Source organism: Periplaneta americana, chromosome 12, assembly GCF_040183065.1.
Source record: "Periplaneta americana isolate PAMFEO1 chromosome 12, P.americana_PAMFEO1_priV1, whole genome shotgun sequence".
Taxonomy (NCBI): Eukaryota; Metazoa; Arthropoda; class Insecta; order Blattodea; family Blattidae; genus Periplaneta; species Periplaneta americana.
The window spans coordinates 74,738,629-74,753,220 of NC_091128.1; the positions used below are offsets into that span (position 1 = coordinate 74,738,629).

Here is a 14,592-nt window from a genome sequence, read left to right on the forward strand (position 1 = left end):
CACTTGTTCTCCTTTATTTTTCTTCTTCTCGTGTTCTCCTTCTTTTCCCCTTCTTCTCGTGTCCTCCTTCTATTCCCCTTCTCCTTATATTCACCTTTTCGTTCTTGTGTTCCTCTAGTCCTCGTCTTTCCCTTGTATTTACTTCGTTCTCTTTGTATTACTCTTATGTTTCCTTTCCATTCCCCTTCTTCTTCTTCTTCTTCTTCTTCTTCTTATTCTTTAGTTCCTCCAGTTCTCCTTGCTTTCCCCTTAGCCTATTTCCTTCGTTCTCTTTGTATTAACATTGTGTCCTGTTCTTCTCGTGTTTTTTATATTCCCCTTATTCTGCTTACATTCCTCTTTTTCTCCTTATGTTCCCCTAGTTCGCTTTGTTCTCGTGTTTCCATTCTCCTTACATTCCCCTTGTTCTCCTTATATTTATGTTCTCTCTGTATTCCCCTTCTCTTCTTCTTTTGTTCCCCTCGTATTCCCTTGTTCTTGTCTTCGCTTTGTTTTCCTTGTATTCCACTTGTTTTTCCTTGTCTTCTTTGTATTTCCTTTCTTCTCCTTGCCTTCACCTTGTTCTCCTCGTCTTCGCTTTGTTCTTGTATTCCACTCGTTCTCTTTGTCTTCCCGTTAAGGTGAAAACACACTACTGTCACTTCACGTGAGCTCACGCCAACCTGATCAATAAGGAGGTACGGATTTATTATGACCTGTCATGTCGCGTGAGATCAGAAACATACTTTCCTCACGTCACGCTTTATCAGATGATCCGTGCGTAAGGTAGACATGGTGTGTTATAATAGTACATCAAATTCATCGGATTCCGAAGACGAACTTCTAACCGCCTGCCTGTGCCATTTCTGTAGCAATGAGTACTATATATTTGTCGAAAAGTGTGCTGGGAGGTTTTCAACATGGACGTGAGCAACGGACAAATTGAAGAGGCCTACAGGGTCGGAAGAGGGTTGAATCGACCTATCGTGGTCAAATTCGAAAACATATTAACAAAGGAAAAAATTCTGTGTAGAAGAAAGAACTTAAAAAACTCAAATATTCGACTCGAGTTGGATTATGATTATGAGACGAGATGTAGAAGAAGATTGTTGGTACCGTTTATGTGGGCGGCTAGGAAGAACGGACATTTCGCCAGGCTGTATGGAGATAAATTGAACATCAATAATGAGACTTTCGAGCTAGAATTTTGTTTAGAAAATTTAAATCAAAAGGAATTGGAGTCAGAGGATATGAAAGAAAACAGGAAGGACTTGAAATTGAAAATGAGGAAGATGATAAACAAGCAAATGGGTTGAAGAAGTGAGATTAGTAGCCAAGAAAGTGTAGCAGAATTTATAAAAGGAATTTAGTTAGTTCAGGGCAATCCGAAGCAAGGGCAGTAACCACACAAGGAATGTCTGACACAGCAAGTTCAGGAAAAATGGAAGCAGACACGTATGACGTCATTGAAAGAAAGACGCGTGGTCGCAAATAAGTCCATCGTCACCATGCAAGCAACAATTACTGAAGACTGCTGACAATAGCGGAAGGGATAAGATGACGAATCAGCTGACGGCGGGAAGAGTAGGTCATAGAAAACAGATCAAGAAGGTGGTTAAGGAGAAACAAGCAAGACGTCCGAAATCGACAAGGAGGGGAAGCAAAGAAGATTTGGGTAGTCCACCTACTTGTGAAGGGTAGAAAGGAGGAAATAAGGAACCACAGAACTACAGTCTACCAAGCTGGTGCTTAAGGGGGGGAAATGATAAAAGAGTGGCAAAAGACATAGAAACAATTGAGTAGGAGTAGGAGTAAGAGTAACTATCAAAATAATCGGAGGGAAAATGTATGAACGAGTAAGTGAATTAGTGTCCAGAGAAACAATAGATGATAAAGGAGGTGACTAGAGGAAATTGAAAGTGTTTGTTAATAGGAATTGGTAGTGAAATGTTACTAATATTGGAATTGTCGACTAAGTTAGTGTACAATCAGAGAAATTGAAATGATAGGAACAGAGGAAGTATTTCAATGTAAGTTTACAAATGAAGGTTGAGTTGAGCATTGACTTACAAAAATAGTGCTTAACAAAAATTTATCGGGGTGAAAGTGAACAAGTATACATGTGATTCAGTGACTAATGGAGAAATAGGGGATAAGAGTGATGACAGAAGTGAGGAGAGGTAGAAGTGATTGTAAATGTGATGAAAGTGAATGATTATGATTAAGTAGTGCTAGTAAAAGTTAGTTTAAAATTAGGAAAATTTTAGACGATAGGAAGTATTTCAATATAATTAAACCATAAAAGTGGTGAGGTGTTCATTAGATAGAAGGGAAAATTTTAAGATTAGAGGTTGGAGAGGAAATTGAGGATATATATTATAGTAATAGGGGTAGCAAAGGTAAAATAAGATGACTGCACACGACGATGAAAGTTTGTATGTGTTATTGTAATTAGAAGGTGATGGGGAGCACGAATACAGAGATGTGGTGGCGACCCATTACTAAATAAGAGTTGTAGAAATAAATAAATATATCATAACATATCATATTTGCCGAAAAATACAGTGGGTACATGAAAGGAATTTGCGGATAGAGAAAAAAGGGCGAATTTTTTTATTAGCAAAGAAGCAGAAATATTTCAAATGTATTTCAGAATGAAGGAAGAATTCGATTAATTATTTGCACAATCATATTAGAGATGAAATTATTGGCCAAAATACACAATTTCGCGACGCAATCTGCAGACATTAACTGTATGTTTAAGGTACAGTATCCTATTTTGCCCGTGGATATTTTTGTACTACACTTGTAATAATAATAATAATAATAATAATAATAATAATAATAATAAATTTATTTAATCTGGCTGAGCTAAGGCCAGTAGGCCTTCTCTTTCGCCCAGCCAGACTCTAATTCTAATTGTACATACAATTAAAAAAATAATAATACCGGTATTAAAGTTATATTAAACAGTATTTGCATTATGTTACCTACAGAAATTACAATTAAAATAATCTACCAAGTCTTAGTCAATAAACAATATTGTATTAAGAAATACATGAGAAATAATAATATTAGATTAACATAAATGACAAAAATATTACATATTACTTCAATTAATTTACATAGAACAATTTTACATAGCTTAAACAATTTTACTATTAACTATAGGGTATATGTAACACAGGAATGATAGATATGAAATGCTTTGATTTTATTTTGACGTAGGGCCTACCCTATAAATGTAATGTAAGGATAAACTGCCGGTTTGATGATGATGATGATGATGATGATGATGATGATGATGATGATGATGATTAGGAGGAGGAATTTTCTTGAAACCTTATCTGTGCCTGTAATACCACGTTGCTGACCATTAATTTTAGTTTTAACTGTTCAATCGCTGGTAAAGTTTTTGTTATGCTGGCCATGTTTAAAAAAAAACATGTCCATATCGTCCATGCTATTTTCTTTTTTGTTTCTTTTTTCGACTCTATCTCTCTTCATATCTTTAACTTCCTTGATTATCTTAGCCATCTGACTAGCTATTATGTCAGGTCTGGGTCTTTTTCTGGGATTAGTCTGGAAGTCGCTACAGTTGGCAGTCACATTATTTTCACTTCTATTTCCTGGCAGGCAACTCTGTTCAACAATCTCGTCTTTAATGTTAGTACATTCAGTCACGAGTTCAGTAGTCACATCGTCAGTGGCAGCGTGCTCGCTAGTCACAACTTTTCGGGAGTCTGTTATGTTAGTCTGTGTCTGTCCCTTCTTTGTAAAAGGGAGAAGAAAAGCCATCTGAAACTCGTATTTCCATGGCATTAGTTTTTTCGTCTCGTCACCATTTTTCTTCGCACGACGCCGGTTGAATGCGTTCATAGAGCATCTTCGCAATCTCTCCCAAGTCTCTTTCGCATTTTCAGCTGTAAAAATGGAAGCCATACATAAATTTCGAATTAGTGACTATGATATGGGAGATATTGCCGTATTTTATCACGTAAGTCCCTCCTTCGCGTAATTCCCCATTAAGATTTTCATTAAGGGGTTAGGTACAGCTTACAGCAATAAAATTTTGGAAATATTCAACATTTTTTCCTCCATTACTGTATCTTGTACAATAATGAAAATTAGTATGTGTAAAAAAACTGTCCTGCTAAATGAAAAAAAATATTTTTAGAATTTAAAAAAATTATTTACATTTTTTTTTCAAAATTCAGTTCATTGTGCAGTGATGAAGCGTTCCCACATAACTAAAAAACTATCCAACATTCTGTGATGAAATTTTTTGTGTGTATTTATGCATGTCATATCTGCAATATGATGCAAGGTCACTTATCTACCTTTGATAGATTGTCTGATAAAAAATAAATTCATTTAAAAAATGGTCAAATATCAGTATTTTCTTCTAACACAAAATAAAAAGAAATATTACTTATTAAGAAATGTAGTTGAAAAAGCATATTATAAATATGAATTTCAGCAATAAAATAAAAGAGAGAGAACATGAAAAAGTTGATAAGTTTATGAGTTATGAGGGAAACGCTTATATATATATATATATATATATATATATATATATATATATATATATGTATATATATATAATTTTTTTAAATCGTAAAAATATTTTTTTCATATAGCAGAAGGACAGTGTTTTACACATTCCAATTTTCATTATTGTACAAGATACAGTAATGGAGGAAAAAATGTTGAATATTTTCAAAAAATTTTACTGCTGTAAGCTGTACCTAACCCCTTAAAATAAATTAAATACTACCTATTTCCCTCCCTTAGTACCGTACCATTCAAAGAACACTGGAATCTCCCTTCAACTAGTTTGTACTAAAAAAAATTTGTATGTTTAGTGTTTTCAGCTTTCCGTTATGTTTTTGTGCTCAAAGGCCCAATGTCAGGGAACCCATATCTAGCAATAAACATACTGAAGTGTTTTCATTTCTTATAGAAAAGACTGTGGTCACAGTGTACTAATGGAAGTCACAATGATCAACTCCAGCAGCTACGCATTAATGAATGCTCTATAGATATCTATCAGAAAATACACACTTATAAACCTTCCTAGTATCTTTGAGCAAATAATATCGCGAAAAAAGGGAGGGAATTACACGATAATGTATGGAATTTACACTTACGTTTGCTTCATTACTGTTTAAAGTTACAGTTATTGCAAAAAAAGAACAAAGTATTTTGTATACTAATGGTCGAGTGCACCAATCTCGGTTAGGAACATTTAAGTGATAGATATTAGTTAACAACGTATTATGTTGTTTTTCTGTGGCATCAAGCTCGGTTACGACTTAAGGAGGGAGGTACACAATTGGCCTTCAAAAATTTAGTGAAATCCATTTTTTCATATCGCAACTACTATTAAAGCTAAATAAACACAACTTTTCGTGCTTAATATACATACACTACACTTTATAAAAAAGTATTCAGAATATTAAAATAGCTAATAATTACCTGTAAAATAATATCAAAGTTGCATAATTCTTTTTACAACCGTAAAGCATTTTCATATTAAAATAAACAATTGATTAAATATCTGCATGATTCTTTAAGTGGAATGATATAAAGACCTACAGCAACAACAAAGTCTAGGATCTTTTGCCTCTTCCTTCAAGAAATACTTTTTCTTAACAATTTTTTTTTTAGAAAATTTAATACTGAAGAAAAAATATATATATTTCTTGAAGGAATAGATAAAATATCCTACACTGCGTTGTTGATGTGGGTCTTTAAAACATTCAAGTATTTTACTCTTCACCTGACATAATTAGAAACATTAAGTTCAGACGTTTGAGATGAGCAGGGCATGTAGCACATATGGGCGAATCCAGAAATGCATATAGTGTGTTAGTTGGGAGGCTGGGAGGCCAAGACGTAGCTGGGAGGATAATATTAAAATAGATTTGAGAGAGGTGGGATATGATGATAGAGACTGAATTAATCTTGCTCAGGATAGGGACCGATGGCGGGCTTATGTGAGGGCGGCAATGAACCTTCGGGCTCCTTAAAAGCCGTAAGTAGATAGTTCTTTTACATGCGAGTAAATCTACTGACATGAGCCTGTCGCATTTAAGTACACATAATTTCCATCGACCTGGGCCGGGACTGAACCCGCAACCTCGAGCACAAAAGGCCAGCGCTATACCGACTAAGCTATCAGGCCGACTTCATTGTGGAAGAGAAAATTGAAGAAAGAATAAATGTATGTGGAGTGTTGAAGAGGCCTAACACTGTAAATATTCACTAATATTTAACTGAACAGACAATTAGTATAAATTTAATCGTATGTAATCATTTAAGGTAGAAACACATTATTGCCACGGCACGGCACGAAATGTGATTTCCTGTGCTGTCACGTTCTGCATTCAATGTGTGGTATTCGTTTTCTCCATTTATTTACGTTGCTCAGAACCACACTGTTCCCACGCCACGGACGCCACGTCCTCTCCTGTGTAGCACTCGTGCCATCACGTCTAGATTTTCTGTCGCACCGGACATTGTTGGACGGTGGAGAGCACGTGCAGGTTCATTATGGAGGAATATATCATTGAAAAAGTAAGGCAATATGAATTTATGTATAATTTTAAATCATCCAATTGCAGAGACTTAAACACGAGAAAAGAAGCTTGGGAGGAAATAGGAAGAGAGATGAATATAAGCGGTGAGTACTGTATGTTAACTTATTTTCAAGAGCTATTCCATCTCAAATCGACCGAAATATAGAGAAAATTGACCTTAAAATTTCTAAATACAATGAAACTTTTTTTGTACGTAGAGAACAGTGATACAATGAGTATAAAAAATGCGAGGTTTTTTACTGATCGATTTCATATGGAATAGCCCATAAGTAAATCATCGATTCAACTTAACCTCATTATTACTACTATATTATTATTATTATTATTATTATTATTATTATTATTATTATTATTATTATTATTATTATTATTATTGTTATTTTAGGAGGTACATCAGTGTAGATGCGACCATACACATAAAAGTGCATATTATCAATGACTACAACAGCTGTACTGTAGACATTAATCTTAATTTTGCGATCTACCTCGACGAACAACATTCAATTGCCAAGGCACTGAGCCTAGAGAATTAAAATATTCCTTGAAGTTTTCTCGCGCTTGAAAAGACTCGCGTGTACTGTTTCTTCTCAAGTGGTCTAGGTTTCTTAGGGCACAGGTTGGTAGTGAAAGTGCTTGCACATTAGGCTCAAACATATTGTATTTACATAGCATATTATGCAGGCAGCATGACGCAAGTACAATTCTATCGACCATGTTCTGTTGTACCTCCATATATCTTCGAAAAATTCTCCAACGAGCAGTCAAAATTCCGAATGCATTCGCGACCACATTTCTCGCTCGGGAAAGTCTATAGTTGAAAATCTTTTTTGTTTCGTCTCCATCTAAATGGTGCCTGCCATATGGACGCAGAAGATATTTTTTTAGTGGAAATGCTTCATCTCCAACAATTATGTGTGGTTGTGGCTCCCCATTTTCAACTAATGGAGCATTTTGTGGCACATTTAAAACATTAGATCTCAGTTTTTTTTCCCAAAGCGTGAATTAGCAAAAACACACCCATCACTGTTTCTACCGTAAGAGCCTACATCAATTGTAATAAATTTATAATCCGCATCAACCAGAGCATTTTCGATGTCTTCTTCAAACTCTGAAGAACTACTAGAATTACTAACCCATTCACCTTCCATCTCTGCTACAGAAAGCTACTGAATAAAATAGCGACTGAACAGATTGTAAGTTTAGTGTGAAGTGACATGGCGTGGCGATAATGTGCACACAACGCGACACAGCACGTGCCTTCCAACTTATATGATCTCACAGGAGAACACATGCCGTGGCAATAATGTGTTTCCGGCTTTAGTGTTGCGTGTTCATAACTTGATATATTAATAATATTGTATTAAATAATAATAATTATTACTATTATTGAATAAGAATGCTATTTTTACATACTTGATACTTCTTGTAGATAATTCTAGTGTGAATGTATGATTTTCAACTGCTTTTCAATTTCTCTCCAAGCGTCCTGACGCATCTGCTGATTTCTATAATTATAATTATAATATTATTTGAACTTCTATCATAAAGGACAGAGGTTCTCTCGCACCCGCATCAATTCGATCAGCATTTCTTTCATATTGTTCACTCTGTAGCCGTCGGTCACGCGTCTGGAAAATGTGCGACAGCAAAAATATGTGCTCTACGTGAGGCGCAGTCACGTAATTCAACGTCACAGAGACGTCAGGGAAATAGAAGGCGCGGTGACGTGAGGTAAATGTGCGTCTAGTGCCTTCCGTTTAATAGGGAAAAGGCACAGCACATTTTATTGAAGCGACCATATGCGTGAGCTCATGTGACGTGACCAGGGTTGCCAGATTAATCAGTAATCTAGGACAGGTGATGATACTGCGTACTGGTACCCTAACATGACTACACATTTGAATTAATTCAATTTGCAATACAACTGATTTTATTCGTTATATGTATTTCAACTAATTATATGGGGCCTAAAATTTTAAGTTTTTTACATTTTTCCTAGATTGAGAAATTTCCTTTGAATTATTATTGATAAAGTCTGGAAAAATAATGCCAGATTACAGCCTGATCTATACAGAAAAAAATGCATGATACAGTGTTTAAATCCTATCAATTTCCAGAGAGAGTAAAGCATAAGAATACTGTATAATACCTAATACATATTATAGCATTATCATTTTTATTTCAATGCAATCTGATAGGAAGTGCCAGGCAGCAATGACGACGATGTTGAACATAGGTTGGACAGGATCTTGTAAAAATTAATAACGAATTTTAAAAATGATTTTATAAAAATGAGCAAGAAATTATATTTTTAATTTTTTTTTTTTTTTTTTTTTTTTTTTTTTTTTTTTTTTTTTTTTTTTACATCCAGAACACTGGACACACCGTTAAAATCCAGAACAATCCTCAGAAATCCAGGACGTGATTATAGTATGTTTCCGCCTGTTTCTCATGGCTTCTGTTTAATGGAGAAAAGGCACAGCACATTATATTCTTGAAGTGACCCTACGTGCGAGCTGAAACATGACAAATGGGAGCCACTGGCGCGTGGCTCAGTCAGTTAAGGCGTTTGTCTGCCAGTCTGAAGTTGCGCTCGGGTGCGGGTCCGATCCCCGCTTGGGCTCATTACCTGGTTGGGTTTTTTTCCGAGGTGTTCCCTAACCGTAAGGTGAATGCCAGGTAATCTATGACGAATCCTCGGCATCATCTCGCTATCACCAATCTCATCGACGCCAAATAACCTAATAGTTGATACAGCGTCGTTAAATAACCAACTAAAAAAATGACAAATGGGTTTCCGCCTATACCCTCGCACCACCCGCATCTAGCTCTATGTAAAGCTATGCACCTGTCAATTTTTCTTAATGTATGATACTACAAAAATATTCTATAAAATGAGAAGTAATCGGAGAAAACCTATCCCAAAATTACTTCGTCCACCCCAAATTGTATATGACATTAGTCAGCATTTTATACCTTCAGCCATTCTATAGTGATCGTAGCAAATATAGGCTACCTAGCTCGCTAAACTCATATGCTAAACATGAACAAACCCTGCTGGTACAGGTGAACTAGAGGGTGGAGGTTGAGAAGTCACGTTCTACATGTACTAAATGTACTATATTTGCCGACCTCTGGTATTGGACATACCGGAGATTGAATTGCTACACCAACTGATTTAATATAATAAGCTTTGACTAGGTCTACACTGCACACATAAAAGAAAGAGTCGCTGTCAGCTGTCTAGTGGTTATCGTAGGCTACTTATCTGACCTGAGGTTCACGAGTTCAAACTCAGCCATGAGTGATGCGGTTTAGGAGTGATAAAATCATGTCTTCATGAGGAAAATAAAGCTTGAAGGCCCATATCATAAGATTTATGCTATATAGAGAACAATGTCCTTGAATGTGTCAGCTTACTTATTTACTTACAAATGGCTTTTAAGAAACTCACAGGTTCATTGCCACCCTCACATAAGCTTGTCATCAGTCCCTATCCTGTACAAGATTAATCCAGTCTCTACCGTCATATCCCACCTCCCTCAAATACATTCTAATATTATCCTCCCATCTACGTCTCGGCCTCCCCAAAGGTTTTTTTCCCTCCGGCTTCCCAACTAACACTCTATAAGCATTTCTGGATTCGCCCATACGTGCTACATGCCCTACCCATCTCAAACGTCTGGATTTAATGTTCCTAATTATGTCAGGTGAAGAATACAATGCGTGCAGTTCTGCGTTGTGTAACTTCCTTCATTCTCTTGTAACTTCATCCCTCTTAGCTCCAAATATTTTCCTAAGTACCTTATTGAATGTGTTGGCTACTGGACAAGTTACCAACCAATTCAAAATTTGTGTGGGCAGCCTAAGTGAGAGTGATTTTCTGCCAGTCTTCGTAATCAATCCAAGTGAATACTGGGAAATTTCGATAAAGACATAATAGAAAATAAGTACCTAAGTGGAATACAGATGTTACATGCCAAAAAGAAACAAATCAATTATACATATCACACTAACCAACCATCAACCAATGACTAAATCGGGAGGTATGATTATATACAAAAATGTCTATCCAACACACCATTGTATGAGAAAGAAGAGTCTAAAATCTAAGTGCAATGTTACTGCTATCAAAGTAGAAATTACATTTTTCCAACTGCACAGCACAGAAATTTTCTTCACCATGTTTAAGAATAATATTGTGATGCTTATAATAAAATTTGTTTTTCAGCCTTCAGAAATTGGACGCTGTTGGCATCTTGAGAAGATTGAAACTCAACACATCCAGAAAACCTGAAGCTGAAGAACCAGAGTTTGTTGCCATGGATATATCTTCAGTAGCACCTATGTTTGCTATACTTGCTGCTGGACTAGCAACTTCCTTACTGATTCTGTCACTAGAAATAGTGATATATAAACAGAAACTATACAGAAACATATTCACAAAAGATGACCGGAAATCTTTTCATTTTGTAATAACTAAAACTTAGGAACTGTAATCTATACCAGGTGTTTCAGACCACCCGTATCAGCCTTTTTTCTCGAAAACTATATGATAGTGATTGTTCATTAAAAGATTTGATAACCAAAACCTATGGAAAGAATCACTTGGTGGTAGTACAATTTCCCGTAACAAACCGGAAGCAGAGGTATCTGTGGTCAACTTCAAAATTTCAAATGAGAACATAGGTCATTGAAGGTACCATTGGAAACTACTTTTAAAAAAGAAACAACTTTTACTGAAACTTTTTTTTTTTCTAAATTTTATTGTTTGCTTACAAAACAACACACCTGTGACACAGTGCATGAGAGTTGGCCACTAATGGGAAACTAAAAGGTGGAGCTTAAACTGAGGGGATTCAATCCGGCATCAGAATTGGAATCTGATGTGGTTTAGTGAATAGAGCGTCAGCACGTAACTGAAAACTCAGGTTCAGATCCCGGTGCTGGAGAGAATTTTTCTCCACTCCATCGATCCTTCATCATATGATAACGTAGAATTTCTGCATGGAAATATCATATGTACTTCGGTACATCACTATAATATTGAAAAGTAAACTTCATGCTTACGTTAGTGAATTTGGTGCCCATGTGTTTTCAACTGATGGAACAGTTTTGTTATGTAAGGTTTGTGAAAAGACAGTTAATCACGAAAAAAAAGTATTTTATAAGTCAGCATGTGTGAACTACGAAATAAAAATATGAGTTATGTTGATATAATTTAAATTTATTGCTAAAATATATTACACCTTTTTAAAATTTATGCTTTTTTTCAAAATGTATTGTGCCTTTTTTACGTTTTCATTGCCTTTTTTGCCTGCCTATTTTAACTGTTATAAATGCCTAAACATCCGGGCTCTAGTGGGAAGTTTTGTAACTGACCAAAGACATCATAATGCACATAATAGGAAAAAAATGCTGAACGATATGTGAAATCGTTTTTTGTTAGAATCATAATGGTCAAGATATTAGAATAGGCATGCAAAGGACACGGGGAAGGTTACGAACTGGTATCTATCAGATCGTACTTTGCATGCACTGTGGTTTGAGGGAGCATCACAGCTTGTAATAGAAATCGTCAGTTAGGGTTGTATGCTGTACAGGAGGGAATCAGTTACTACAGTTAATATTAGGCTATGCAAGCCTTCCCTACAAGGATAATTTATTTAGGAAATTTATGTTTCGACAGTTATGTTAAATAATATTTCTTTCGAGGTATACTTGACACTAATTCTTAATAAATATTATTTCACGTTATAACACAAACAATTTCAAATATTACTATACATTTTGAATAACACTACTTGTATCCATTCATGAATAAATGCGCAGTAGGCTATATCCTCACACCTTATTGACGAATTTTTCAAAATAAAACTAGAGTAATTCAAATCTCGTTTCTTTTTACACACACATACACAAAAATCCGAGTTTGTCCTTATTTGTGAAAGTCTCAATCTTCTAAATTTTTGTTGTGTTCTCTAGGAATAATTTTTCCAATAACCGAAAAAAAAATAATGCCAGGAAATGCAACGAGTTCAGGACTATCAGCCTGATATCGCACTCGACGAAGATTCTCTTGTGAATACTGAATCGACGTTTATATTCTAAGATGGAAGAACAGTTGGAAGAAGAGCAGTTTGGCTTCAAGAAGGGAAAAGGTAGGAGAGATGCAAATGGACTGCTATGGACAATCGGCAAAAGATACCTAGAGAAGAATAAAGAAGTATATGTAGTATTTGTGGATTTAGAAAAGGCTTTTGATAGAGTGGATTGGAATAAACTGGTGGGGATTCTAAAGAAAATAGGTGTGAATTGGAAAGAGAGAAGGCTGTTTAATAATCTTTATATGAAACAATGAGTCAAAGTCAGGATAGGAGAAGAAATGTCAGAAGGAAGTGAAATTGAGAGAGGAGTACATCAAGGATGCCCTTTATCACCTACCCTGTTCAACATGTACTGGGAGGATTTAGTAAAGAACTGTTTTCAGAACATGAGAGGAGTGATAGTAGGGGAGGAAGAAGAATAAAGTGTATAAGATTTGCTGATGATATGGCGTTGTTAGCAGAAGAGATGATACTAAGGGATATGCTACTGGAGCTAAATAACAGTTGTGAGCAATGTGGGATGAAGATAAATACAAATAAAACGAAGACCATGGACATAGGAAGAAAAATAAAGAACGTAAACTTGAGAATTCTAAATGAGACAGTAGAACAAGTGGACAGCTTCAAATACCGGGTGGGCGAGACAAAATGCCACCAAAGCTGCAGAAAACTAGACGCTGGAGTGCCACTACCTGCTCCCGGGTTTATGGCCCTGTTATTCTCGGACTAGATCTCGCGCAAAGTATATATGGATTAGTTTGCAAGGTCTAATTGAATGATTAACAGAAATCGAGCAATAATTCATAATTTTTTTACCGTTCTTGTGCGCAGTAATAATGAGTGTGCCAATTTACTCAAGACATGTGGAACAATCGAGAGAATATTCTCGGACTACCAGATCCCGCACAACAAAATATTGCAGAAAGCAGTTTTCAGTTTTGTGCTGAGTGCCGAGTGTATATGTGTTATGGTTTATTTAACGACGCTCGCAACTGCAGAGGTTATATCAGCGTCGCCGGATGTGCCGGAATTTTGTCCCGCAGGAGTTCTTTTACATGCCAGTAAATCTACTGACATGAGCCTGTCACATTTAAGCACACTTAAATGCCATCGACCTGGCCCGGGATCGAACCCCGAGTGTATAAATTGTGTCATGAGATACAAATAAAAGTGCGTTGTTATATACTGTAATACTTTCCCAAAAAAGTCTTCGTGGAGAATGCATCACCGTATGTTCAGTCGTCAATTTCCTGTATAACAACGTGTTTCTTCCATCACTGTCTTATTTAATTTCCCATAATTCATATGGTGCTTCATGATATGAACTATCCAGATCTATAAATTCCAGCACTTAGCACTGACTTTTGCAACTATGGCTGATTATTTACAAAGTTCCCTCTCTTTTGTTTGCCATACTAAGAGAGATGGTTCAGAGATGTTCAATGATACAAGCTAACTCTTCCATTTCTGTTCCTTTTGAGAAGTTATTCACTGGAAATTGTTCCTAGTACCCTTCTTCTTTCACATCCAGCTCTCCATATCTTTCTGTACAGTAAGTTGTTCAAAAGTATCAGTTCTTAGAATTACATTCTTCAAAAGAGCTGGTAGGTAGATTACAGTGTGTGGGATACATGCTATCTACTGTCCACCCGAGTAGTTATGTCGCATCACGGTTCCCCCCCACCCATTTCTGCTGGCTCCTCTATAAAGGCTTGTGGTTGGACTGTCTTAGTTATTTTCTGGAAACATTTGCTATCTGGTTGGACTTCTACGTAATATTATACAACTGTTTAAATTAAATAATTAAAGAAAAAGGCTAATGGCTTCATTGCCAGATGCAAGACACTAGACAACAACAACAACAGAAAAAGGCTTCATTAAATAACTGTCATGTGATTTCCCAG

At 35.9% G+C, this 14,592-nt stretch overlaps 1 protein-coding gene across 1 annotated transcript in view; it reads left to right on the forward strand.

Annotated features, from left to right (window-relative positions):
• LOC138710043 (glutamate receptor U1-like) overlaps positions 1–12,154 on the forward strand; it is a 51,259-nt gene extending 39,105 nt beyond the window's left edge. Inside the window, exon 9 of the mRNA XM_069840694.1 lies at positions 10,813–12,154. Coding sequence (XP_069696795.1) covers positions 10,813–11,071 — 259 coding nt within the window. The 3' untranslated portion in view covers positions 11,072–12,154. The remainder of the gene's footprint in view (positions 1–10,812) is intronic.
• The last annotated feature ends 2,438 nt before the right edge of the window (positions 12,155–14,592 follow it).